General features: G+C 58.3%; 3 protein-coding genes and 1 long non-coding RNA gene across 7 annotated transcripts; 3 read left to right on the top strand and 1 right to left on the bottom strand.

The window, feature by feature from the left end:
- Positions 1-1,123: 1,123 nt before the first annotated feature.
- LOC148221173 (uncharacterized) lies at positions 1,124-4,838 on the bottom strand. Of its 2 annotated transcripts, none has more exons than XR_015808530.1 (2): positions 4,449-4,838; positions 1,124-2,772 (listed from the first exon to the last, which is right to left on the bottom strand). It is a non-coding gene; the product is annotated as an uncharacterized LOC148221173 (long non-coding RNA). The 2 variants fall into 2 exon arrangements; XR_015808531.1 differs by lacking the exon at positions 4,449-4,838 and adding an exon at positions 3,755-4,442.
- Positions 4,839-4,962: 124 nt separating this feature from the next.
- On the top strand, positions 4,963-6,621 carry NDUFA13 (NADH:ubiquinone oxidoreductase subunit A13). The gene is made up of 5 exons (XM_014887182.2): positions 4,963-5,117; positions 5,214-5,292; positions 5,521-5,592; positions 5,862-5,931; positions 6,331-6,621. The coding sequence occupies exons 1-5, from the start codon at positions 5,024-5,026 to the stop codon at positions 6,448-6,450; spliced, it is 435 nt and encodes a 144-aa protein (XP_014742668.1). The 5' UTR covers positions 4,963-5,023; the 3' UTR covers positions 6,451-6,621.
- A 539-nt stretch (positions 6,622-7,160) lies between these two features.
- On the top strand, positions 7,161-12,834 carry YJEFN3 (YjeF N-terminal domain containing 3). 3 transcript variants are annotated; one of them, XM_088179087.1, is made up of 6 exons: positions 7,161-7,431; positions 8,794-8,902; positions 10,252-10,362; positions 10,444-10,557; positions 11,221-11,374; positions 12,411-12,834. In XM_088179087.1, the coding sequence occupies exons 1-6, from the start codon at positions 7,385-7,387 to the stop codon at positions 12,608-12,610; spliced, it is 735 nt and encodes a 244-aa protein (XP_088035213.1). In that variant the 5' UTR covers positions 7,161-7,384; the 3' UTR covers positions 12,611-12,834. The 3 variants fall into 3 exon arrangements, with proteins under 3 accessions (XP_088035213.1, XP_088035212.1, XP_088035214.1); XM_088179086.1 differs by having other exon boundaries at positions 7,169-7,431; positions 12,324-12,834; XM_088179088.1 differs by lacking the exon at positions 10,252-10,362 and having other exon boundaries at positions 7,169-7,431; positions 12,324-12,834.
- A 129-nt stretch (positions 12,835-12,963) lies between these two features.
- On the top strand, positions 12,964-21,025 carry CILP2 (cartilage intermediate layer protein 2). The gene is made up of 9 exons (XM_088179085.1): positions 12,964-14,271; positions 15,247-15,339; positions 15,831-16,103; positions 16,673-16,852; positions 17,454-17,612; positions 17,716-17,976; positions 18,072-18,180; positions 18,272-18,429; positions 18,513-21,025. Exons 1-9 carry the CDS (start codon positions 14,166-14,168, stop codon positions 20,891-20,893), a joined length of 3,720 nt encoding a protein of 1,239 aa, XP_088035211.1. The 5' UTR covers positions 12,964-14,165; the 3' UTR covers positions 20,894-21,025.
- The last annotated feature ends 3,757 nt before the right edge of the window (positions 21,026-24,782 follow it).

Here is a 24,782-nt window from a genome sequence, read left to right as displayed (position 1 = left end):
AGGCTCTGCCATCCTTTCTATTTCTATTTTTATTTTTATTTTTTTGTTGGTTTGGTTTTTTTTTCTACCACAATTCCGTGGAATCTGCTTTAAATCCCAGCTGGAGAACGCCCCGAGGCTCTTCTAGGATGCGACACCACCACTCCTCATCCGTCCCCGTCACCGCGGCCTCCGTCGGCTCCCAGATTTTTCATGGAAGCTGGCAGGGGGAAATAAAAAAAAAGGGGGAAGAATTCCTTAATTTTTTTTTTTTTTTTTTCCCCCCAGTATTTAGTTTTGGAATTTTTTTGGCACCAGCACAAAAAAAAAATTAATAATAATAATAAAGGACTCAGCGACTCCTCTCTCTCTCTCTGCCTTCACCGCCGAACTTTTTGCCGGGAACGCTCTGGAATTCCGGAATTTTGGGGTGTGGACAGAGGAATTCCAGCCCCGTCCTGCGTTCAGTGAGCCGAGTGCACGGCTGCTCCTTTTCCCTGCTCCTCGTCCAGCCGGGAAATCAGGCGGCACATCCCGAACTATTCCCAAAATTCCGACGATTCCGCCAAGAAGAAAGTGCAAATTCCCGACTCCGGCTGAGTTTGGTTTGGTTGGTTGTTGTTGTTTCGTTTTTTGTTTTTTTTTCTTCTTTAAGGATCGGCTGCCTCCCAAAACTTGGCTGGGAAGGGGGAATTGCTGCGGGACAATTCCCACTTTTTTTCCTTGGATTCTGCTTGGAATAGACTTCGGAACCGTTGGTAGTTCCCAAACCTTGAGAGACACAAAAAAACAAACAAACAAACAAACAAAAAATCCGCCTTTGGTTCTTTCTCATCCCGCGAATTTTGGGCCTTCCTGACGATTCCCAGAGACTCCAAAGCGAAACTTTTGGGGAAGTTTTTTTTTTTTTTTCCTTTGGGAGGGTTGGTTAGGTTGGTTGGTTATTACTTTTTTATTTTTTCCTCTTCTGTTGTTGTTTTGAGGGATATTATTCCAAAATTTATAGGAATTCCAGAAGCTGATGCAGGCAGGGAGGGTTGGGAGCGATTCTCACCGGGAATTCCAGCCATTCCCAATCCTTCCCTCCGTGATTCCGGTTCTTCCAGGCATCCCAAGCATCCTCCTGTATCCATTTGGGATAGAATTTTCCTTTTTTTTTTTTTTTTTTTTTTTTTGGAATTCCAGAGGTTCAACCCAAAATCCATCTGGGACCAGTTTGGTTTCATTTTGGTTTCTCATCCTCTTTTTCCTTGGGCTTCTTCCTGAATTCCAGACCAATCCAAGGGGCAGAATTCCAGGCCTTAGAAGAATTCTTTGGGAAATTTTCTTGGGGAAATTATAAATATATATAATTTAGAGATCTATATATTTAAAAAAAAAAAAAAAAAAAAAAGGGGAAAAAATTCAGGAAAAGCCAGATTTATTTTCTTAGGAATTGCTGAAGCTAAGAATTCCTTCGGGATCATCCTGAGTGACAAAACCCCCCACTTTCCCCACTTTTCCTGGCGTTTCAATATTTAGGGATTTAGGTTAGGGGGAAAAAAAAAAAAATCCAAAACTCGTTTTCCAAACTGGGATTCGTTGGATTAAAAAAAACCCGGAATTCCCTCCTGGATGCAGATTTTGTTTTGTTTTTTTTTTTTTCCGTAGGGATGTGAAGAGTTCAAATTTGGGAATTGGGTTGGAAATTTGGAATTTGGAGTTTTCTTTTCATTCCAGGCTTGGATTGGGAGATGCCGACACAGGGGTGACGTGGAATTCTGTAAATTCCATCAGATTTGATGGAAAAGTTGCCGTTCCTTTCCCACATGGAATTTTTTGGGGTTGGTTCAGGGGGGATTTTCCTCTCCTGTGTTTTTTGGTTTTTTTTCCTCATGGATGCCAGCATTTGGAAAAAGTTCATTTATTCCCCCAAAAAATCCCAACAAAACTGCTCCAATTAAAATCCATATTTTTTTTTTAGGGGTTGGTTTATTCCTGTGTTTGGATGATTCCTGAAAAAAAAAAAAAAACAAACAAAAAAAACCCCCAGGGAATGAAATGGGAGCAAAAGGATTCCATGGGATAAAAACAATGTCAAAACTTTCTGGATCCCAGCAGAATTCCCTTGGAAATTGGAATTTCAGCCAACCCTGGATTGTGAAAATATTCGGGAATGTTGGAATTGAAGGATTTGGAATTAAAAATCCAAACAAGTCTCTGTGTCCACACTTCCAAATGTTCCATCCTTATTTTTTTTTTGATGGATAATTCAGGATAAATCCCCCCCAAAAAAATTGGGGGAGATTTGTTTGGAAGGGGAGGGAAAATCCAGCATGGAATGAGGTTGGAGAAACCCAAAAGATTTTATGGAATGAGGTCGAAACTCAGAATTCCCACCCAGAATAAGGCTGAAAAATCAAAAATATTTATGGAATAAGGCTGGAAATCCAAAATAATTTATGGAATGGGGCTGAAACTCAGAATTCAGTCTGGAATGTAGCTGGAAAAATCCAAATTCCCGCCTGGAATGCAGCTCCTGGGATCCAGCCTGGTTCTGACGTGGTTTTTACCAGTTTTTCCTTGGAATGTTGCTGGGAATTTGGAGGATTTGTTTTTATTCCATCCAAATTTGGGATTGATCTTGGGAAAAGATTCCATGTTGGAATGCCAGAATGGTTTTTCCTTCCCAAAATTCCATGTTCCCGTGGTTTTTTTTTTTTGTTGTTGTTTTTTTGGGGGGGTTTGGGATGGTTCAGGTTCAAAGTTGTTCCAGGTCTTCAATACAGATTTTCCAAACCTCTTCCGGGTCTCCTTTTTCCAGGAAAAAAAAAAAAAAAAAAAAAAAAGGGAAAAACAAGGAAAAAAAAAATCTCAATGAAACAGAAAATTCCCGTGTGGGAATTGTGGAATTCTGCCCTGGAAAGGAAAATGTTTGGGAATGGTGGAGGAGGGGGGAATTTGGGAACAAATCTTGGGTTTATTCCTGCTGCTGGATCCCCTTGGGGATTCTCTGAGGCCTTTTGGATCTCCTTGGGGATTCTGGAATCCCTGAGATCGGTTGGATCCATTTTGGGATTCATGAAATCCTGAGATCTTTGGGATTCCCAAATCCTTGAGGCTGTTGGATTCCCTTTGGAATTCTCAAATCCCTGAGATCTCCTGAATCTCCTTTGGAATTCCCAGATCCCTGAGAGATCTTGAATCCCTTTTGGAATTATGGAATCCCTGAGATCTCTTGGATTCCCTTTTGGAATTCCCAAATCCCAGAGATCCACGGGAACCCCACCCAACCCTTCGACTCCCACAGATCCCTGGGGATCCTGGATCCCATTTTCCCATTTTCCTGCTCTTCCCGAGCTTTGCTGCATGGGCTGTTCCGGGGGGGCTCCGGCCCCCGGGTCCAGGGGGTCCCTAAAGCCATAAAATTCCCGCTCGGAGCCGCCGGGATTTTGGGATTTTTCTAGGACACCGCGGATAACGAGGAAGCACCGTTGTACTTTAGATTTTAGCAACTTGTAAAATAAAAAATTTAAAAAAAAATAATCCCGGATTTTCATGGGAAAATTCCCGCGGTGGAATTCGGGAGCTGTGGTGTGGGGTTTTTTGTTTTTTTTTTTTTTTTTTTCTTGGATTTCGGGATTTGGATTTTTGCCATGGAAAAGAAAAAAAAAATACCAGAAAAACAAAAGGGGGGGTTGGAAATTTTTTCTATCCAAGGTTTTTCTTCCTCAGCATTCCCAACTTGGAAAAAAGGTGATTGCCCAAATTTTTTATATTCCAGGGATTCCTGTACCTGCCATTCCTGAGGAAAATGTAGGAAATCCAAAATTCCAGCGGATTTGGGATTGGGTTTTATTCCATGTCCATTTTTATCCTCATTTCTGGAATTCTCCCTTTACTCCTGGATTCCTCTGGCCAATTATCCCTTTATTTTGGAGGGAAGAATTGGAATTGACTTCCCAAAATTCAATCCCAGATGGAAATCTGGGAATTTGGGCTACAGGAGGGGGGGTGAAATGGAGGAAATTTGGGGAGATTTTGGGAAAAAGTTCCAAATTTGGCTCCTTTTTCCCCTTCCTTTGGGAATGACGGAGAGCAGGGTGGGATTTTTTTCCCCCCATGAATTTGTTGTGACTCAAAATATTCCGGAATAAATCCCAAAATGTAATAATGCTCACTAATCCCGCCAGCGGAAGGATCTGGAATAGATAATTAATAATTAACTAATTATTAATTAGGGGGTTGGCATTGGAATGACTATAAACAGAGAATTCCCAGGATTTCAGGGATCAGGATGCATCTCATGGATCACCCAAAGCCGGATCTCCTCCCTCCTCTGCCAAGGTTTATTCCCAAAAAATTCCCAGGAAAACGGAAGAACAGGAAAAGAAGACAGCAAAAATCTGGGATTTTTTGTGGCTTTTCCATGGAATTTCATGGGTGGAGCATCTTCAGACGCACGAATCCAAACTCTTCTTCATTCCCACCTGGGTTTCCTGCCCCAGCATCTTTGGATTTCACTGGAACGTTCCAGGAAAACTCAGCCGTTGGATCGTGTCCCTCTGGAAGGAGAACAGGCCAAGGACATTCCCAGATTTATTTTTCCCTCGATTCCAGATTAAATCCGAGTTCTTGGAGTGTCTTCGGCAGCCTGGGAAGAGCCATGGCCACACGGGAATTCCCATGGAATTATCCCGAATTCCCATGGAATTATCCTGAATTCCTATGGAATTATCCCAGATTCCCGTAAAATTGTGCCAAATTCCCATGGAATTATCTTGAATTCCCATGGAATTATCCCGAATTCCCGGTCACCGGAGCTGTGGGATTGGGAAAAGAGAATCATGGAATGGATCCCGCTGCGAGTGAAGCCAAATTTGGAGGGACAGGAAAATTTGGGCTCTTAGGGAATTTCCAGCCCCGTTTTCCTCGCGCGGCTCCCGTGGGATTTGCCGGGGGGGGAATCGGAGAATCGCCGCCCACGTGACTGCACCACGTGATTTCTCGCGCGCGAGAGCTGGGCGGGCGGCGCGGCGCCGTGACGTCATCGAGCAGCGCCGCAATGGCGGCGCCGAAGGTGAAGCAGGACATGGCTCCGCCGGGCGGGTACGGCCCCATCGACTACAAACGGCACCTCCCGCGCCGCGGCCTCTCAGGTGAGCCCGGCGGGCGGCGCGGAGGGGCGGACGGGGAAGGCGCCTCAGGGAGGGCGCCGCGCTGAGCGCCCCCCCCGCTGCCCTCACTGCCCTCAGGGTACAGCCTGTTCGCGCTCGGCGTCGGGAGCCTCCTGCTCGGATACTACACCTTGGTCAAGTGGAACCGCCAGCGCAGGTGACGCTGCGAGCATACCCCCGCCATCCCCGGCCCGGTTATCCCGGTTATCCCTGTTATCCCGGTTATCCCGGGGCTTCCGGCACTTCTGGCTCCGGGATGGGCTTTTCCCACATGGCTCCGGGCACCTCCCAGTGCCCATTCCCAGTCCCATTCCCAGTCGCTCCCAGTCCCATTCCCAGTCGCTCCCAATTCTCCCAGTCCCATCCCAGTCCCGTTCCCGTGCAGGCGGTTGCTGATCGAGGAGCTGGAGGCTCGGATCGCGCTGATGCCGCTGCTGCAGGCGGAGTCCGACCGCAGGTACGGGAACGGCGGGATCCCCTGGGACTGGGATCGCCTTTTGTGGGATTGGGATCGCCCCTGGAAACTGGGAACACTCTCTGGGGTTGGGATCCCCTTTGGGATTAAGATCCCCTTGGGACTGGGATCACACCTGGGATTGGAATCACACCTGGGATTGGGATTATCCCTGGGATGGAGATCACCCTTTATGGGATTGGGATTCCCTCTGGGACTGGGATCCCTCTCTTTGGGGGTGGGATCCCCTCTCCCTGCCCTCTGTCCCACAGAACTCTCCGGATGCTGCGGGAGAACCTGGACGAGGAGGCCAAGATCATGCGGGACGTTCCTGGCTGGAAGGTTCGGGATTCCCAGTGGGAATTATGGGGGGTGGGGGGGGATTCCCCTTTGTGATCCCATGGGATCCAGGCAACCCAAATGATCTGGTGGGATCCATCCCGAGGGATTCGGCTCCATGGGATCCCCTGGAAATCTGGGATCACTCCAGGCTGGAAGGTTTGGGACTCCCAGTGGGAATAATGGGATTTTGGGATTCCTGGGGGAAAAAGGGGCAGGACAGGGGAGCTGCCTCTCTGAGATTCCCCTGGGATTTGGGATCACTCCAGGCTGGCAGAATCCCTCGGGAATGTGATCCCTCACCCGCCCCGGGGTGGCTCCTCCTGCAGTTCCTGACACAATTCCCTACAATTCCCAGTGCAATTCCCAGCACAATTCCCGGCAGGATTCCCGTTTTTCCAGGTGGGAGAATCCCGTTTCCACACGGATCGCTGGGTGCCCCCCACCCTGGACGAGCTCTATTTCCTGCGGCCCCAGGCCGAGCTGGACCGCCAGAACTTCGGGCTGCAGAATTACGTCTGACCCCCCAAAATCCCCAAATCCTGCCCTTTCCCAGCTTTTCCCCCAGCTTTCCCCCCGTCTTTTCCTGTTTTCCAGGCTGTTTCCAACCCCCCTTCCATCCCGAGCTTGTTCCAACTTCTGTTCGTTAATAGTTAATAAATAATTAATAAATAAATGAAATAAATGCATAAATGCTTTTGGGATTGGGAACAACCCCCTGGAGATTGGGGATTCCCCTTTGGGATTAGGAACCCCCCTGGGAATTTGGGATCCCTCTTTGGGAATTGGGATCCCGCTGTGGGATTGGGAACCGCCCTGGAAATTGGGGATCTCCCTTTGGAACTGGGGTCCCTCTTTGTGAATTGGGATTCCCCTCTGGGAATTCCAGATCCTCCTTGGGAATTTGGGATCCCCTTTGGGATTGGGAACCGCGTTTCTCTGGACAACCCCCTGTCTCCCCCTGAAACTGGGCAGCTCCCGACGGAATTTCCTGGGAATGCGGGCTGGGAATTTGGGATGGAGGGAGGGGCCGTGTCCATGTCTCCCCCACCGCGTGTCCCCCGATCCCGGGAATGCGAATCCCGCTGGGAAAGCACCGATCTGGGGGAGTTCAACACCAAAATTCCAGCACAGTGTGGAATTCCCGGGAGGGAAAATCACGGGCGGCGTTCCCGAGAGCGGGGCCGGACCAGGAGCGGGGCGGGGACACCGGAGCCACCTCCCCCGGGGCGGCACCGCCGAGAGCCGCCCCCGGTCCGGCCGGAGCATCCTCGGCATTCCCAAGGGATCCGGTGTGACCGGAGGATCCGCGGAGATTCCACCGGATTCGGTCCAGCTGGAAGCTCCGTGCAGCTCCCGCCGCGTCTGGTCCTGCCGAGGGCTCAGTTCGTCCGCCGTTCCCACCGGGTCCAGTCCAACCTCCGATTCCGCCGCCGCTCCCGTCCCGTTCCCCGCCATGAGCTCCTCGTCCTGCCCCTCCCGGGAGCCGCCCCGGTACCTCAGGTGAGCCCTCCCGGTAGAACCGGCAGCTCCGGGCGGTTCCGTTCAGCCGGGGCTGTCCCGGGACGGGCCCCGTTCTCGGTGCCGGGGGTGGAACGGGACCCTCCCGCTGTCCCGGGAGCTGCCCCGGGTCGGTTCCAGCACCCCCGGGCAGAGTCCCGGTCCTCACCGGTGTCCCCCGGGCCCGGGGAGGGTTCGGTACCCGCGGAGCCGCCGCTGTTGCCGGAGCAACCGAATCGAGGGTCGGCATGGCTGTGGCCGGGATGGTCCGGGAGAGCGGGAGGGGACAGCGAGGGGACAGCGGAGACAGCGGGATGGGACAGGGGGGACAGGGGGGAGAGCGGGATGGGCAGTGATGGGGACCCTTGGGGACACCGGGGACACGTGGAGGGAATGGGGGGGTTCCGCGGCCGGGCTGTGCCGGTGGGGAGCGGCGGGACGGGAACGAGGAATGGGACCGGGATACGGGACTGGGATGGGAAGCTGGGATGTCAAACTGGAGCGTTGAGGTGGAATGCAGAGGGGACACAGAGCTGGGATAAAGTGTCGGGATGTGGGACTGGAATGCAGAACTGGGATGAGGGACTGGGATGTGGATCAAGGATGTGGAACTGGGATATGGATCGGGGATGTGGATCGGGGATGTGAGACTGGGATGCAGTGTAGAACTGGGATGTAGAACTGGGATGAGGGACTGGGCTCCGTTCCCGGGGAGCCCCGGCCGTGTCCCCGCCCCGGGGTCGCTGCCAGCGCGGGGCCGGGGCCAGGAGTGTCCCTGCCAGCAGCGATTGGGGACAATCTGCTCCGGGAACGGACGGGAGGAATTGTGCCTTTTGTTGGGTGAGGGACAACACAGCTGGGCCTGGCCACCCCCTGCCACCCCCGCTCGCCACGGGAGGGGCTCCGGGCCCGCTCGGTCCCTTCACATCCATTCCCCCCCCCTCCATGTCCCCAAGACCGCCCGTGTGGGGCTGGGACAGGGCTGGGACTCACTAGAGGGCACCAAAGGACTGGGGACAGGGATGGGACTGGATGGGACCAATGGGATTGGGATGCAACTTTCCTGGCAGGTTTATCAGGACAGCCAAGGGATGGGATGTGGGAATGGGGGAACCAGGAGTTTGCTGGGGCCGTGCTGGAATGACCAAAGGATTTCTGGGCTCTGCCAGGACGTGGCTGGTCCGTGGGGCAGCCTGGATGAGGTGGGACCACCCTGCAGCCTGGGACCCCGGCTCCTCTCGGGGGGGTGGGGACAGCTGTGTCACCTCTGATGGCCCCAAATCCCATCCCTGGGGTGGAGCGGGGTCCCGGCTCCTCTCCTGGGGAGTTTGGGACAGCTGTGTCACCTCTGATGTCCCCGAGCAGCCAGGCCGAGGCCGAGGCCATGCACAAGGAGCTGCTCGAGGATTATCGCTTCGGGCGGCAGCAGCTGATCGAGATCTGGGGACACGCCTGTGCCGTGGCTGTCACCAAGGTGGGGCTGGGGACATCTCACAGGGGATGGGGACACCATGTCGGTGTTGGGGACACCACACCGGGGCTGGGGACATTTAAAAGGGCTGGAGACATCTCACCAGGGCTGGGGACACCACGCCAGTGTTGGGGACACCGCACCAGGGCTGGGGTCCCCATGGCGGGGGGAGGGGGCGATGCTCGGCCCTTCCTGCGGGTTGGGGGAGGGGAGGGAGCCATGGGGGGTCCCCAGGTGTCCCCAGGTGTCCCCGTGCCCTGGCGATGTCGCTGCTGCTGGGATGGGAGGAGGAGGAGGAGGAGGAGGAGGAGGAGGAAGCATCAAGGGCAGCTTTGTGCTGCCGAGAGCTCCGCGCCCGCCTCAGCTTTTCCATCGGCCCTTCCCTGCTATTCCCGAGGAACAGATATTTGGTGAAATATTGAAATATTTTGGTGCTGGAGCTGTTGCAGCATCCCTGACCCCACCTGGGGGGGTTCAGCATCCTCCTCTTCCTCAGGGACACCCCAGCTCCGGCTCCCCCCGCGGTGTCCCCGCTGCCAGGAGGTTCTTGGCCAGGGCCAAGGCTACCAGGGCCAGGGTTGGGCTACCAGGGCCGCGTCCTGCTCCGGGCACTGGGGATGGGTCCCGGAGCCAGGATCCATGAGCAGGAAAAAATCCGTCAGTGGATAAACAGAACCTCCTCCCTCCTTCCCTCCTTCCCTCCCTCCCCGAGTGGGATCCGGGAATGCGGGATGGGGTGGGGGGGGGGGGGCACGGGCACGGCCCTGGCCCGGGCAGCGTCCTCGGCCCACCCGGGACATCTCAGCTTGGGCATCATCCCAACTCCACCCGGGACATTTCCCTGGTCCCGGTTTGGGGATTATCCCGGTCCCAACTGGGAGATCACTCTGATCCCGGTGTGGGCATTTCCTCGATCGTACCACGGGCATTATCCCGATTCTACCCGGGACATCTTCCCGGTCCCACCCGGGACATGTCCCTGATCCCACCTTGGAATTCCAGCACAGGCACCACCCTCACCCCCCCGCTCCGCTGGCATCATCTTCATCCCACCCCTGGAGACGTCCTCATCCTCATCCCAGTTCGGCTCCTGTTTCATCCCACTCCGAGTCCTAGGGCTGCTGTGGATGCCAGCCCATCCCAATCCCGTAAATCCCATCCCATAAATCCCATCCAATTCCAATTCCAGTTTCATCCCATAAATCCCATCCCATTCCCATCCTGTTCCATGTGCCACCTCCATCTTACCCTGGGCGCTGTGTGACAGTGCCACCCCCCCGTGTGACAGTGCCACCCCCCCGTGTGACAGTGCCACCCCCCCGTGTGACAGTGCCACCCCCGTGTCCCCGCAGGCGTTCCCGCTGCTGTCGCTGCCCCGCCGCCAGCGCACGCTGCTCGTGCTGTGCGGGCCGGCCCAGAACGGCGCCCTGGGGCTGGTGTGTGCCCGCCACCTGCGCACCTTCGTGGGTACCCCCCCCTCCTCCTCCTGCCCTTCATCCCCTCTTCATTTTTATTTTTATTTTATTTTAATGTTTTCCCCCCAGGATTACGAGCCCACCATTTTCTACCCCAAGCGCTCCCCGGACCCGCTGTTCCGCGATTTCACCACGCAGTGCGAGAAGATGGACATCCCCTTTCTGTCCTACCTCCCCACCGAGGTGACCCCAAATCCCCTGGGTACCCTCTTCTCCTTCCCTTTCCCCCCTTCCGAACCCCAAAATTCCCCCAACTCCCCCAGATCAGATTTTGTTCCTCTCCTCCTTCCCCTTCTCTCTCCTGAACTCCAAAATCCCCCCAAACTGGATTTTCTCCCTCTTTCCCTCCCCTTTTTTCTCTCCCCGAATCCCAAACCCCCCAGATCAGATTTTCTCCCCTTTTCCCTCCCCTTTTCCCCCTTCACGAGCCCCAAAAATCCCCAAAATTCCCCTCCAAACTCCCCCAAAATCAGATTTTCTCCCCTTTTCCCTCCCCTTTCCCCCCCTCCCCGCCCCATCCCGCCGCCGCTGGGATCCCGGGGATTCCATGAAATCCAGCTCCCGCTGCCTGCAGCCACCGGCTCTGTTATTTTTGGAATCTCCCAGCGCTGGGAACGGAGGAATTTGACCCAAAAATCGGAGCCCTGGCCCGGGCCGCTCGTCTCGGCGTGCCGGGCTCGGCTCCTCCGCCCCTCCCTCGGTGCCGGCTCCACTTGGGGGGGCGGATTTTTTTTTTTTATTTTAATTTTATTTTTTTTATTTTTTTTTTTTTTTTAGGAAAACGGGGTTTGTGGCGTCATGGGGTGACACGGGGACACCTCTCAAAAATGTCGCTGTCGCTTCCAGGTGCAGCTCATCAATGATGCTTACAACGCCGTGGTGGACGCGGTGCTGGGAGCTGAGGTGGCCGAGGTGGCCCAGGGGACAGAGCCGTGCGCGGCCATGCTGGCCACGCTCAGGCACATCCGAATCCCCATCGTCAGCCTGGATGTCCCCTCAGGTGCTCCCCGATGTCTCCCGATGTCCCCCTGGTGTCCCCCTGGTGTCCCCCCGGTGTCCCCCGGTGTTCCCCAGTGTCCCCGTGTCCCCCCGATGTCCCCGCAGGTATTCCCCTCCCGCTGCTCCTCCCACGCCGCTGTCACCGCGCCAGTGGCGGTGTCACCTCGGGCTCAGCGCCCGGAGTCCCCGAGGTGACCCTGGCAGAGTGGGGACATCCCCGCCCCCCCCCGCCCCCCCGCGACGATCCTGACGAATTTTGGGGCATCCACGGGAAATAACAAAGTGCCCGGCCGGAGACATGACGTCATCCCCAGATGTCGTGCCCAGATGTGTCATTCCCAAAGAGCCGCGTGTCTGGGATTGTCATCACCCGTGTGTCCCCACCCCGCCCTGGCCGTGTCACCTCCCAGCTCCTGGCACGGCCGCGGGTGGAACCGTGGGGGACACTGGTTCAGCGTGCGGGGACAGCGGCGGTGCCACCTCCCTGTGTCACCTCCCCATGACCCCCCTGTGCTCTCCCTGTGTCACCCCCCGTGCCCTCTCTCTGCTCCCAGTGTGTCGCCTGAGGTCACCCCTGAGCCCCTCTTTGTCTCCACAGGTCACCCCTGAGCCACTCCGTGTGTCCCCAAGGGCGGCACGTGTCCCCTGGTGCCACCTCTGTCCCCTGCCCGTGTCCCTAAGGGTGGGCTGTGTCCCCTGTTGTCCCCCCTGTCCCCTCTCCATGTCACCACAGGTTGGGCTGTGTCCCCCCTTGTCCCCCCGGGTGTCCCCCTGCCCCTGTCCCCAGGGTGGGCTGTGTCCCCGCTGTCCCCTGCTGTCGCCGCTGTCCCCCGCGGTGTCCCCTGACCCTGTCGCTGTCCCCAAGGATGGGCTGTGTCCCCTCTGTTCCTTGTTGTCCCCGCTGTCCCCACTGTCCCCGATGTCCCCCTGATCCTATTCCTGTCCCCCAGGGTGGGCTGTGTCCCCTGTTGTCCTCGCTGTCGCCTGTTGTCGCCGCTGTCCCCCGCGGTGTCCCCTGACCCTGTGGCTGTCCCCAGGCTGGACGGCCGGCCCTGGTGACAGCGGTGACATCAGCCCGGCCGTGCTGGTGTCGCTGGCGGCCCCCAAGGAGGTGGCGCGGCGCTTCCAGGGACGGCGACATTTCCTGGCCGGGCGCTTCGTGCCCGAGGAGCTGCGGCGGAAATTTGGGATCAGCCCGGCCGAGTACCCGGGCAGCGACTGCGTGGTGGCCCTGTGACCCCAAATAATAATATGTGACCCCAAAAACTGCCCCGGCGGGACTCCGAAAAATGCCCTGGTGACCCTGAGACCCCAAAAAATGCTCTGGTGGCCCTGTGACCCCAAATAATAAAGCAGTGGTGGCCCTGGGACACCCCAAATAAAACATTGGTGGCCCTGTGACACCCAAAAGAAGGTGCTGGTGGCCCTGGGACACCCCAAATAAAACATTGGTGGCCCTGAGACCTGGAATAAAATGTGATCTTGTGACACCCCAAAATCCAGCGCGGGTGGCCCCTCAGCGGGGGCTGTTTGGAGATGGGGACCTCGGTGGCCCCGGTTTGGGTTAGGGACTCGTCCTGAGACTCAATTCAAGATTTGGGGACCCCCTGGAGGTTCCACCACCCCTCTGTTGGGGACAGAGCTGTGTCACCTCCCCTATCACCCATCTACGGCGACATCGGGGACCCGTGGGGCTGAAACACCACAAAAAACCCCACAAAAACTCCCACAAAAACCCCTGGAAAGGGACATGGGATGTCCCTAAGGGTGCGGAGCCACCCCTGGGGACTGTCCCCTGTCCCCTCTGTCCCGTCTTTGGGGTCTGGGTGCCCGTGACCCCAAATCCCGCCCGGGGGTTCGGGAGGCTCCGGAATGCCGGGAATTCGCGGGGAATTCGCCGGGATTTCCGCTGGCCGGGGCTGCGCGCTCATCCCAAATCCTCTCCAGTTCCTCCCACTGCACCCAAATCAGAGAGAATTTCCAAATTTCGCGGATGGATTTGGGATAGAAAAGGGATGAGAGGGAATTCGGGGGCGGATTTGGGAGCTTTTGGGATGTTTTGGGATGTTTTGGCTGCGGGTCGGGGGCTCCCTCGTTCATCCCAAATCCCCTCCAGCCCTTCCCAGTTCCTCCAGTGCCCCCAAATCAGGGCGAATTCCCAGATTTTGATGGATTTGGGACAAATGGGGCGTGTAGGGGGGATTTGGGGACCTTCCAGTTCCTCACAGTCCATCCCAGTCCCCCTCCAATCCTTTCCAGAGGGCGAATTCCCAAATTTCAGTGATGGATAAATAAGGAATGTGGGGGGATTTGGGGGAATTTGGGGGAATTTGGGGCTCCCAGTTCCTCCCAGTCCATCCCAGTCCCCCTCCAATCCCTTCCAGACGGCAAACTCCCAGATTCCAGCCATACATTTGGGTCAAAAACCGGAGATTTGAGGGGAGGATAAACCGGAGAATTTGGGAAAATCCGGGACATCCCCAACCTCCCCGCAGTGTCCCCACTTTGTCACCTCCATATCCTCAAGGGCACCGCCACCATCTCCAGCCCTCCGTCAACTCCTTTTTTTTTTTCCTTTTCCTTTTTTTTTTAAATTTTTTTTTCCCTCTCTCCCTCCCCGCCGCATTCCCGAGCGCATCCAATTTTAGCAGCTCGACGAAAACAAACGCGGGCCCCGGGCAGGGCTCCCGTCCCTGACTCGGCTCCAGGAATCGCTGGAAAAGAGGCGAACCCTCGCCCTATAAAAACCGGGCCAGCTCCAGCCGAGTCCGCAGTCGCCACCCGGAGCAGCCATGGCACAGCTGGCACAGCTGGCACAGCTGGCACAGCTGGCACAGCTGCTGGCACAGCTGGCGGTCCTGGCACAGCTGGGAGCACCGCGCGGGGCGGGGGCTGCAGGTAAAAGAAAAAATGGGGGTTTGGGCTTTTTTTAATGGGATTTTGGGGGGTTTCTAGTGGGAATGAGGAGGGGGAAGGGGGTGGGGGTGGTGGCACGGGGTGGTAGCACCGGGTGGGGTGGGACAGATGGCACCTGCCAAGGGAGTGAGGTGGATGGGGATTTGGGAATTTTGTCCTGGCCGGGATGGCGGTGCTGGAGGGAGAAGGAAAAGGGCGAAAAAGGGCAAAAAAAAGGGAAAAGAGAAAAGGGAAAAGCGAAAAGGATGGGACAGGGACAGGGATGGGACAGGGACACCTGGCACCACAGAAGCCCCAGCTGGACCCCGTGGGGATCACCCAAAGTCCCTGTGCCACCGAGTCGGAGATGTCCCCGTTCTGGGGACAAATCCCAGCCCCCTGCAGGTGCCACGGGGGCCGTTGTCCCCTGGGGAGGGGACAGGAGGTGGCAGGGTCGGTGCCCCCACCATGGAGTGCCCGTGGGGTGCCCATGGTGATCCAGGGTGTCACCAATGGGTGACAGGGGACAGAGGTGGCTCCAGGCACATTCGTGCCACATCCATCCCCTCTGGAATTGCTGAATCCCGTGGGAAGACCCAGCCCTGGGGACACGGGGACAGCTGTGGGGACACCCCAGCTGTGCACCCAGAGCCCAATTACCTGTCACCTCCCGCTTTGGGGCTCGGTGACACCGTGTTGCTGGCCTCAGTGGCAGGGGATGTGGCTCGTGTCCTTGTCCAGGAGCTGGCCGGGAATGTTTCCCGTGGATGTGGGATGGGCTCAAACCTCGGCCACCCCTGGGGCCACCCCTGGGGCCACCCCTGGCTACCAGGACATCGCGACCCACCCTCCGTGACACCACCAGCCTGGCCTTGGGGACATTGCAAATCCTGTCCCCTGTGACTGGGGGGCTCAGGGCAGGGGACACGGTGGGGACGGACCCTGGGGATGTGGCAGTGCCACCTCTGTGTCCTCCAGAGCCACTGGAGAACGACTCGGAGCCGGGCAAGGCTGGCACAAAACCCCGGAAAGCCGCGCCCGACCTGGAGGAGCTGGACCTGGGCACGGCAGGTACGGCCACCCCCAGGGCCCTGCTGGCCACCGTGTCCCCTGCAGGATCCCCAGGGGCTGTGCCACCCTGTGCCACCCCACTGTGACATTCCCATTGACCCAGGGGACAATTTCCGCCTCCTGTCACCTCCCTCTGACCCTCAGTGGTGACCGCCGTGACATTGTCACCCCGTGTCACCCTTGGTGGTGACCATCCTGCCTTTCCCATTGAGCCAGGGGACAATTCCCAGCCAAGTGACCCTCAGACGTGACCGACCCTCCATCCCCACTCCCTCTGCCCACTCTGTCCCCACACTGTCCCCACGCTGTCCCCACGCTGTCCCCACACTGTCCCCACGCTGTCCCCAAACCATCCCAAAACCATGCCCATGCCATCCCCACTCCATCCCCTCTCTGTCCCCTCTCTGTCTCCACCTTGTCCCCACCCCATCCTCACACTGTCCCCTCTCTCTCTGTCCCCTCTCTGTCCCCTCTCTGTCCCCACCTCCCAGGTAAAGGTGCCGAGTGGACATCGTGGTTCAACATCGACCACCCGGGCGGTGACGGTGACCACGAGAGCCTGGCAGCCATCCGCTTCTACTACGGTGCCCGCGTGTGTGCCCGCCCGGTGGCCATCGAGGCCCGCAGCACTGACTGGCAGTTGCCCGAGGCCCTGGGCCAGCTGGTCCATGCCAGCCCCAAGCGCGGCTTCCGCTGCCTGCACCGCGAGCAGCCCCCGGGCACGGCCTGTGCCAACTACCACGTGCGCTTCCTGTGCCCGCTGGGTGGGTACCTGCGTACCTGGGGGGTGCCTGGGATACCTGGGGGGTACCTGGGCACCTGGGGGTAGCTGGGGTACCTGGGGTACGTGGGGGGCACCTGGGGAGTGCCTGGGGTATTCCGGGGGCAGCTGTGTCACACCTCTGTCACACCTATCACACCTGTGTCCCACCTGTGTCCCACCTATGTCACATCTGTGTCTCACCTGTGTCTCACCTGTCACACCTGCGTCACATCTGCGTCACATCTGTATTTCACCTGAATCCCACCTGTATCACACCTGTGTCTCACCTATGTCATACCTGTGTGTCACCTCTATCTCACCTGTCTCACCCGTATCTCACCTCTATTTCACCTGAATCCCACCCATAGCCCACCTGTATCCCACCTGTATCACAGCTGTATCTCACCAGTGTCTCACCTGTATCTCATCTCTAGTTCACCTATGTCCCACCTGTGTCACACCTGAGTCCCACCTGTGCCCCGCCTGTGGCGCAGCGCAGGGGTGAGATCACCGCTGCCCCTCTTACCCCGCGGTGTGCGCCACTCCCAGTCACCCCCAGTATCCCGACAGGACACATTTACTGGTCGCACTGGTCGCCCTGGAGTCCCTGCTCTCGCAGCACCTGCGGCACCTGGGGCACGCAGAGCCGCACGCGCACCTGCCGCAGCGCGCGCAGCCCCGCCCCGCGCAAGGAGCTGCGCTGCCAGGGCAAGGCCACGGAGCGGCGCGCGTGCAGTGGGCCCTGCGCAGGTACGGACACTCACCTGGGTGCAGGTAGGGACACTCACCTGGGCGCAGGCACGGACACTCACCTGGGCGCAGGTAGGGACCCAAAACCCTGCCCAGGTACGGACACTCACCTGTGCACAGGTACAGATCCCTATGCCTGAGAGGATAGCAGGTAGGGACATCTGAACCCCCCAGTGCTACCGACCTGTGGGCCGGGCGTGCAGTGCCAGGCCCTGCCCAGGTACATGACACTCACCCGTGTGCAGATAGAGACCCCTGGACCGCTCAGTGCCACTCACCTGTGCACAGGTGGGCACCCCACAATCCTGCGGTGCCACTCACCTGTGCCCTGGGTGCTGCTGAGGAGGGGACACGGGGTGGCCGCAGAATCGCTGCTGGAGATGGCCGTGAGGTGGCACAGGGGTGGCACAGGGGTGGCACCGCAGGTGACAAAGGCACGGGTCTCTCCAGGGACCTGAATCCCCCTCTCAGCCCCCACGGAAGGAGCAGGTGGGAAAAGCCACCTGGTGCCACCTGGTGCCACCCACCTCTGGCTCCTCTGCCCCGGGGATGTGACTTGACATTTTGGGGGACCCGATTCCCACCGGGAATGTCCCCTCAGAGCCCACCTGGACGGAATGGGGTTCTTGGGGTCCCTGTTCCCGCAGCTGCGGCAGCTCCGGAAAGCGCGTCCGGCGCCGGAGCTGCAGAACCTCCAAGAGCCCGCCGTGTCCCGGCCGTGCCACCGAGACGCAGAAATGTCCCCCGTCACCTTGCCCAGGTAACACCCTCAGGTGCTCCCCAGGTGCCCCCTCCGCGGTGCCACCCACCCCTCCCTGCCCTCTGCGGGCTCTGAGCCGCGTCCCCCGCACCCCATCCCGCAGGTTGCCCCGGGCACACGCTGCATGGCACCGTGGTGACATCCAGCGGGGTGGCACTGCCCGATGCACGCATCTACCTGGATGGCCAGCCGGACGTGCTGCTAGCCCGCAGCGATGCCCAGGGGCGATTCACGGCCTCGGGGCTGTGCCCCGGCCCCGCCGCCAACCTCAGTGCCCACCGCGATGGCTTCGCCCCGGGGCTGGCACCGATTATCACCAACGGCTCAGGCGTGGCCGTGGCGCACCTGAGGCTGCGGCGGCTCGGTGAGAAGGCGGGGGTGGCTTTGGGGGCACCCCTGGCAGGGCGAGGGCTAGCCTGGGGTGCCCATGGGCTCGCTGGCTATTTCGCCCCTTTGCAGAGAAGCCCTACATGGTGCTGCACCCCGCGGCCAAGGTGCGGGAAGCCGGGCAGGACGTGACATTCTGCTGCAAAGCCTCGGGCACCCCCGCGCCCCAAAAATATTTCTGGTGAGGTGGCACAGCGGGCGGAGCGGGCACAGGCGGTGCTGGTGGTATTGTCCCCGCTGAGCCCTGTCGCTTTGTCGCTTTGTCGCCGCAGGTATCACAACGGGACGCTGCTGGAGGGGCCAACTCAGCGCACCAGCGGTCGCCTGGAGCTACGGGGGCTGGCACCGCAGCAGGCTGGCACCTACCACTGCAAAGCCAGTTCCGAGGCCGGTGCCATCCGCTCAGCGCCCGCACAGCTCACCGTGCTGGGTGAGGGAGCACTGGGGGGGCTCCTCCGGGGTGGCGAGACCCCCCCTGACCCCTCTAATGCCACCCCCTCCGTGCCCCCCTAGCCCAGGGCCAGCAGAGCTGCAGGGCGGAGCCGGAGCCCAGCCTGGTGGAGTTGCCCAGCGAGTGCCCGCAGGATGCCAGCGGCTCTCGCTTCTACAACGTGGGGCGCTGCCCGGCCTCGCCGTGCCCGAGGGGTCCCGCAGAGCCCGGGGGGTGCGGGGAGGAGTCGGGGCGCTGCTGCGGGGTGCGCAGGATGGAGCTGCGGGAGGTGCCGTGCGCCGGCTCCGTGCTGCCCGTCAAGGTGGTGGCCGAGTGTGGCTGTGGGCCCTGTGCCCAGCCCAGGGTGCTGGTGCAGGGCCGGGTGACGGCGGCGGACACCGGGGAGCCGCTGCGCTTCGGCCACATCTTCCTCGGGGCGAGAAAAGTGGGGTTCACCGGCTACCAGGGCTCCTTCACCATCGAGGTGCCGCCGGACACGCGGCGTTTGGTCACTCGCTTTGTGGACGGCCAGCAGCGCTTGGTGGACACGGTCAAGGTGCTGCCCTTCGACCGGCGAGGAGGAGCCGTGTACCAGGAGGTGAAGATGCTGCGAAAGAAGGAGCCGGTGGAGCTGGACGGTGGCCAGAGCAACGCGATCCCTCTGGGAGAATCCGGCGGTCGGGAGCCCGTCGGGGAGCTGGTGCTGCCGGCCGGAGTTTTCCTCCGGCCATCCGGGGAGGTTTTTAACGGCACGGTCAAAGCCAGCGTCACCTTCGTGGATCCCAGGGACATGGCCACGGCCAGCGCAGCCTCCAGCGATCTGAGCTTTGCTAACTCCGAGGGGGAAATCGTCCCCCTGCGCACCTACGGGATGTTCGCCGTGGATTTCCGAGAAGGAGACAGCGGCGCGGCGCTGCAGGCGGGGCTGGTGCAGGTGAGGATGGACGCGGGGCAGGTATGGATGGCGGAGCACCTGGACAAGATGAAGTTGTGGTCCTTGAACCCCGAGAGCGGCCTGTGGGAGGAGGAGGGCGTGCTGAGGCCGGCCGGGGGTAGCCGGAGGAAAAGGGAGGAGAGAACATTCCTGGTGGGCAACCTGGAGATCCGCGAGCGGCGCCTCTTCAACCTGGACGTGCCCGAGGATCGCCGCTGCTTCGTCAAAGTCAGGGCTTACAGCAACGAGAAATTCAACCCCTACGAGCAGCTGGAAGGGGTGGTGGTCAGCCTCATCAACTTGGAGCCACAGCCCGGCTTCCCCAGCAACCCGCGGGCTTGGGGCCGCTTCGACAGCGTGGTCACCGGTCCCAACGGCGCCTGCTTGCCCGCTTTTTGTGATAGCCAGCGCCCCGATGCCTACACGGCCCTGGTCACGGCCACGCTGGGTGGCGAGGAGCTGGAAGCAGTGGCTTCCAGCCCTAAGCTCAACCCTAACGCCGTGGGGGTGGCGCAGCCCTACTTGGGCAAGCTGGGCTACCGGCGCTCGGATCACGAGGACGCGGCGCTGAAGAAGACGGCGTTCCAGATCAACGTGGCCAAACCCGACCCCAACAACGTGGACGAGAGTAACGGGCCCGTCTATTCCTACCGGAGCCTCCGGGAGTGCGAGGAGGCGCCGGTCAGCGCCAACCACCTGCGCTTCTACCGCGTGGAGGTGGACAAGTACGAGTACAACGTGGTGCCCTTCAAGGAGAGCGATGTCACCTCCTGGACCGGTGACTACCTGGCGTGGTGGCCCAACCCACAGGAGTTCCGGGCGTGTTTTATCAAGGTGCAGCTGGAGGGGCCGCAGGAGTACATGGTGAGGTCGAGGAATGTCGGGGGCAGCCACCCCCGCACTCGGGGACAGCTCTACGGGCTGCGGGACAGCCGGAGCGTGCGGGATCCGCTGCTGGACAACACCTCGGGAGCCTGCGTGGAGTTCAAGTGCGGCGGGATGCTCTTCGACCAGAACCTGGTGGACAGAACCCTGGTGTCCATCATCCCCCAGGGCAGCTGTCGCCGCACGGCCATCAATGGGCTACTGGGGGACTACCTGAGTCGCCACCCACCGCTGGCCGAGAACAACCACACGGGAGCTTTCTCCATGCTGGCCCCTCTGGACCCGCTGGGTCACAATTACGGCATTTACACCGTGACGGACCAGAACCCTCGGCTGGCCAAGGAAATCGCCATCGGCCGCTGCTTCGCGGGCACCTCGGATGGATTCTCCAGGGAGATGAGAGCGGGTGAGGGCACGGCCGTCACCTTCAGCTGCCAGGAGCGGCCACCGGGCAGGGAAAGTTTCTTCCAGCGCCTGCTGATCGCTCCGGCTGAGGCGCTGGAGGAGATCCGCAGGGAAATGGGGAGATCCGAGCTCCGCCGCGCTCCCCCCGAGGTGATGGACTTCGCCTCCGGAGCCCCCGGACCCACCCGCAGGACCCCCAGTAGCCAGCGGAGACCGGGCCGGCTGAGGGGACAGCGCTGAGTCTCCTCCGTGTCCCCTCCCCGGCTCTGCTTTGTCGCCTCCCCCCTCCTTTTTTCCCCCTTTTTGTCGCTTTTGGCCGCGCTCATTTATAACGCCCGAAGGATTGGGGGGACACGCGGAGCTGGGGGGGGAAACAGGGGGTAGGGGACAGCGGGGACGTGGGGAGGGGGTCCCGCCATCCCCCCCCCCCCCCGGTGCTGTCGCTGCCTCCTCTTGGTGCTCAGCCCCGCGGTGGGGATCGAAATAAAAAAAAAAAAAAAAAAAAAAAAAAGAGAGGGGTGGGAGCAAACTGGGGAAGGGGCGGGCGTGACAAGAGGGTCCCCGCCTGGAACCCCCGGGAGAATTTCATCCCTGAATCCTACAAAAAACCGGATTTTTTGGGGGGGGGAGGAGAGGGGGGAGGAAACACCAAGGTTAACGCGAATAAAATCCCTCCCTGCTGTGCCACCTCCGCCCCGATTTGGGCGGATTTGTACATTATTTATTACAAAAAATATACAATTCTTATACACCCGTCTGGCTGCTGGGCTTCTCCGGGACGGGGAGTGGGGGGGACCCAACCCCGCGTGTCCCCGTTGTCCCCAGACCCTGCCCCCGTTCGGTAGCACCATCCCGGCCGCTCCTGTTTGCCTTGGGCCGGGCTCAGCCGGGCTGGCAAAAGCCGAGGGGGGGCTCCGTGCCAGCTCGCCGTGGCCAGCGGGACGTGGCAGACACGGCCAGGGGGGAGGGGGAGGGGGGCACCCACCCAGAGCTGCCCCCCCAGTTTGGCACCGGGATGTGCCAAAGCCACCATCTGGCCACCGCTTGCGTGACCCCAACAGGGTGAGGGACAGGGTGGCTCTGTCCTGCTGCCACCTGGGTGTTCTCAGCGAGGTTTGTTTTTTTTTTTTCTGGATGTCGTCCCCCCTCCCTCTCCTTTCCCTCCTCGCCGTCCCAGCCGCGGATGCTGTAATGGAACAGGCGGCGTTTATGGGGCCAAACCCGGGACAACATTTCCCTTTTTCCAAGCCGCCCTGGCCTCGGCGCGGCATTTTTCCACCCTTTTTCCACCCTTTTCGCTGGATGCGGGATCAAAAGAGGCGCGAGGGCCTCCGGGGGTGGGGGTGGGGGGGGGTTCCTTGGCTGAAAACGCGGCCAAATCCCGGCCCTGTCCCGCCGGGATGAGATCCCACGGCGGGCGGGGGAGAGGGGGAGGGAGGAGGCACCTGGAATGCTGAGATTCCATGGCGAGGTGTCATTCCAACCCCTCCTTCCCAAAATCTGTGTGCTGCCTGTGCCTGGCTGCTCCTTGTCCTGAATTCTCCCTGTCCTGGGTGTTGTTATCCTGGATTCTCCTTACCCCGGATTCACCTTGTCCAGGATTCTCCCTATCCTGAGTTCTCCCTATCCTGGTTGTTGTTTTTCCCTGGATTTTTCCTATCCTGGGTTCTCCCTATCCCGGATTCTCCTTATCCCGGATTGTCCCTATCCTGGGTGTTGTTTTCCCCTGGATTTTCCTTATCCTGGATTCTCCCTATCTCGGATTCTCCGTATCCCGGATTCTCCTTGTCCTGGGTATTGTTTTTCCCTGGATTCTCCTTATCCTGGATGTTCCTTTATCCTGGATTCTCCTTTTCCTGGGTGCTCGTTTTCCCTGGATCCCTCCTGTCCCTGAATCTCTCTCATCCCTGGATTCTCCTTATCCTGGGTGCTGTTTTTCCCTGGATTCTGCTTTTCTCTGGATCGTGCATCTCCCTGGATCTTGCTTAATCTTGGATCCTGTTTACCTCTGGCTCCTACTTATCCCTAGACCCTGATTTTCCCTGGATCTTACATTTCCCTGGATTTTTTGTCTCCCTGGATCCTGCTTAACCTTGGATCCCGTTTTTCCCTGGATCCCATTTTCCCCCGGAGCCTGATTTTCCCCGGGTGCCAGGAATTGTCCCCACCATTCCCAGGGAATTCCGGGGGGATGCTCCCGGCTGCAGCGGCCGGGACAGGGCCGGGATCTGAGATCATGTGGGAATGTGGGAATGTGGGGAATCTGGAATCCTGTGGGAATCCGGGAATGCCGGGATCCGTGATCCTGTGGGAATATGGGAATGCGGGAATGCTGGATTCCGGGAATTCGGATCGGGAATGCGGGAATGCCGGGAATCTGGGAATTCAGTGTGGGAAATGCGGGAATCTGGAATCCTGAGGGAATCTGGGAATGTGGGAATTCAGTGTGGGAATGCCGGGATCCAGGATCCCGTGGGAATGTGGGAATGCTGGAATCTGGGAATTCGGGGCGGGAATCTGGAAATGCCGGGATCCTGCGAGAATGAGGGAATGCGAGGATTCAGTGTGGGAATGCCGGGATTCGGGATCCTGTGGGAATCTGGGAATGCTGGAATCCGGGGCGGGAATGCCGGAATGCCTGGATCCTGCGAGAATGAATGAATTTGAGAATTCCGTGTGGGAATGAAGGAATGCGGGAATTCAGTGGGGGAATGTCGGAATCTGGGAATTCAGTGTGGGAATGCCGGGATCCTGCGGGAATGAGGGAGTGCCGGGAATTTGGGAATTCAGTGTGGGATTGCGGATCTTGTGGGAATGAAGGAATGCGGGAATGCGGGAATTCAGTGTGGGAATGTCGGGGATCCGGGAATGTCGGGAATGCGAGAATCCGGGATTCTGTGGGAATCCGGGAATGTGGGAATGTGAGAATTTGGGAATTCAGTGAGGGAATGTCGGGATTCAGGATCCGGTGGGAATGCGGGAATCCGAGAATGTCGGGAATGCCGAGATCGGGGAATCTGGGGATGTTGGGAATGTCGGGAATTCGGGAATGGGGGATCGTTTCCCGTCACCTGCTCGGTTTGGGGCAGGTGGAAGCGGCTCCCTGGAGTCGGGAAGGAAAATAGGGGGTAAAAGGGAAAGAATGGGGAAAAATGGGAGAAAAAATGGGGGGAGGAGAAGGGAAAAAAAGGGGGGGGGAGGGAAAAAAGGGGGAAAGGCAAGAAAAACCCCAAAAGATGGACAGGAAAGGGGTGATTCCCAATCCCGGGAACATCTATCTGTGGAATGGGGGATCCAGAGAGGATTTTTGTAATTGTAAAAACCTCATTTCCCCTCTTTTTTATCACCGGGGATGCTAAAAAACGGTAATGTGGGATGGGGATGGAGAGAGGATCCCCTAAAATGTCCCCAAAATGTGAATTTTGGGGTGACTCAGAGGTGGAACCAGCCCTGGAGGGTCCAGGATGCAGCCCTGGAGGGTCCAGGGCTGGGAATATCCCGGGAGAGTGGAAAAATGGGATGAGAAAAGAACTCAGTTGCTTCTTTTCCCCCCATTCCAGGCCCCATTCCAAGCGGGAACAGGAACGGGAGCCCGGAGCCGGCAGCTCCCGGCCCGCCCCGGTAATTTGGGATGGCCAGCTCCCAAAAAAAAAAAAAAAAAAACCAAACAAAAAACCAAACCCAAAAAGGGAAAAGGATGTGCCACGGGATCTCGTGGAGGCTTGTTTTTTGGATATTCCCCCCTCCTACAGAAAAAAAACACAAAAAAACCAAACCCACAGGGAAGCGGGAGAATTTGGGATTTTATTTATTTATTTATTTTTATTTTGGGAATTTTGGGATATTCTACCCCTTCTCCCCTGGAATAAGGAGCTGGAAAGGAGCTTGGGAAGCCGCTTTTGTTATTTTTATTTCTTTGAAAGAATGGAAAATGTAATGACAGGGTCTGAGTGAAAAAGATAAAAGGAAGCAGCTGGGAAGGCCCAAAATAGAGAAAAAAGCATAAAAATAAATTTAAAAAAAATTTAAAAAGTGAGAGGGAACAGGAGGTGAAAAGGGGAAAGGAAATTTGGTATCCCCCTTTCTGGACCCTGTCCCCAAATGGGCCATCCACCAAAATCCCAAAATT

The sequence above is a fragment of the Sturnus vulgaris genome, chromosome 26, assembly GCF_052056855.1.
Source record: "Sturnus vulgaris isolate bStuVul1 chromosome 26, bStuVul1.hap1, whole genome shotgun sequence".
Classification (NCBI taxonomy): domain Eukaryota; kingdom Metazoa; phylum Chordata; class Aves; order Passeriformes; family Sturnidae; genus Sturnus; species Sturnus vulgaris.
The sequence above is the reverse complement of the archived record's forward strand: the minus strand, read 5'-3'. Positions and strand labels throughout refer to the sequence as shown.

Bases quoted from the DNA above. Each gene is read 5' to 3' on its own strand.
- NDUFA13 (XM_014887182.2), top strand. From the start codon at position 5,024: ATGGCGGCGCCGAAGGTGAAGCAGGACATGGCTCCGCCGGGCGGGTAC. The intron at 5,293-5,520 runs GTGACGCTGCGA...GTTCCCGTGCAG, and splicing joins AAGTGGAACCGCCAGCGCAG to GCGGTTGCTGATCGAGGAGC. The intron at 5,932-6,330 runs GTTCGGGATTCC...CCGTTTTTCCAG, and splicing joins GGGACGTTCCTGGCTGGAAG to GTGGGAGAATCCCGTTTCCA.
- CILP2 (XM_088179085.1), top strand. From the start codon at position 14,166: ATGGCACAGCTGGCACAGCTGGCACAGCTGGCACAGCTGGCACAGCTG. The intron at 16,853-17,453 runs GTACGGACACTC...ATGTCCCCTCAG, and splicing joins GTGCAGTGGGCCCTGCGCAG to AGCCCACCTGGACGGAATGG. The intron at 18,181-18,271 runs GTGAGGTGGCAC...TTGTCGCCGCAG, and splicing joins GCGCCCCAAAAATATTTCTG to GTATCACAACGGGACGCTGC.
- YJEFN3 (XM_088179086.1), top strand. From the start codon at position 7,385: ATGAGCTCCTCGTCCTGCCCCTCCCGGGAGCCGCCCCGGTACCTCAG. The intron at 8,903-10,251 runs GTGGGGCTGGGG...GTGTCCCCGCAG, and splicing joins GTGCCGTGGCTGTCACCAAG to GCGTTCCCGCTGCTGTCGCT. The intron at 10,363-10,443 runs GTGGGTACCCCC...TTTTCCCCCCAG, and splicing joins CCCGCCACCTGCGCACCTTC to GATTACGAGCCCACCATTTT.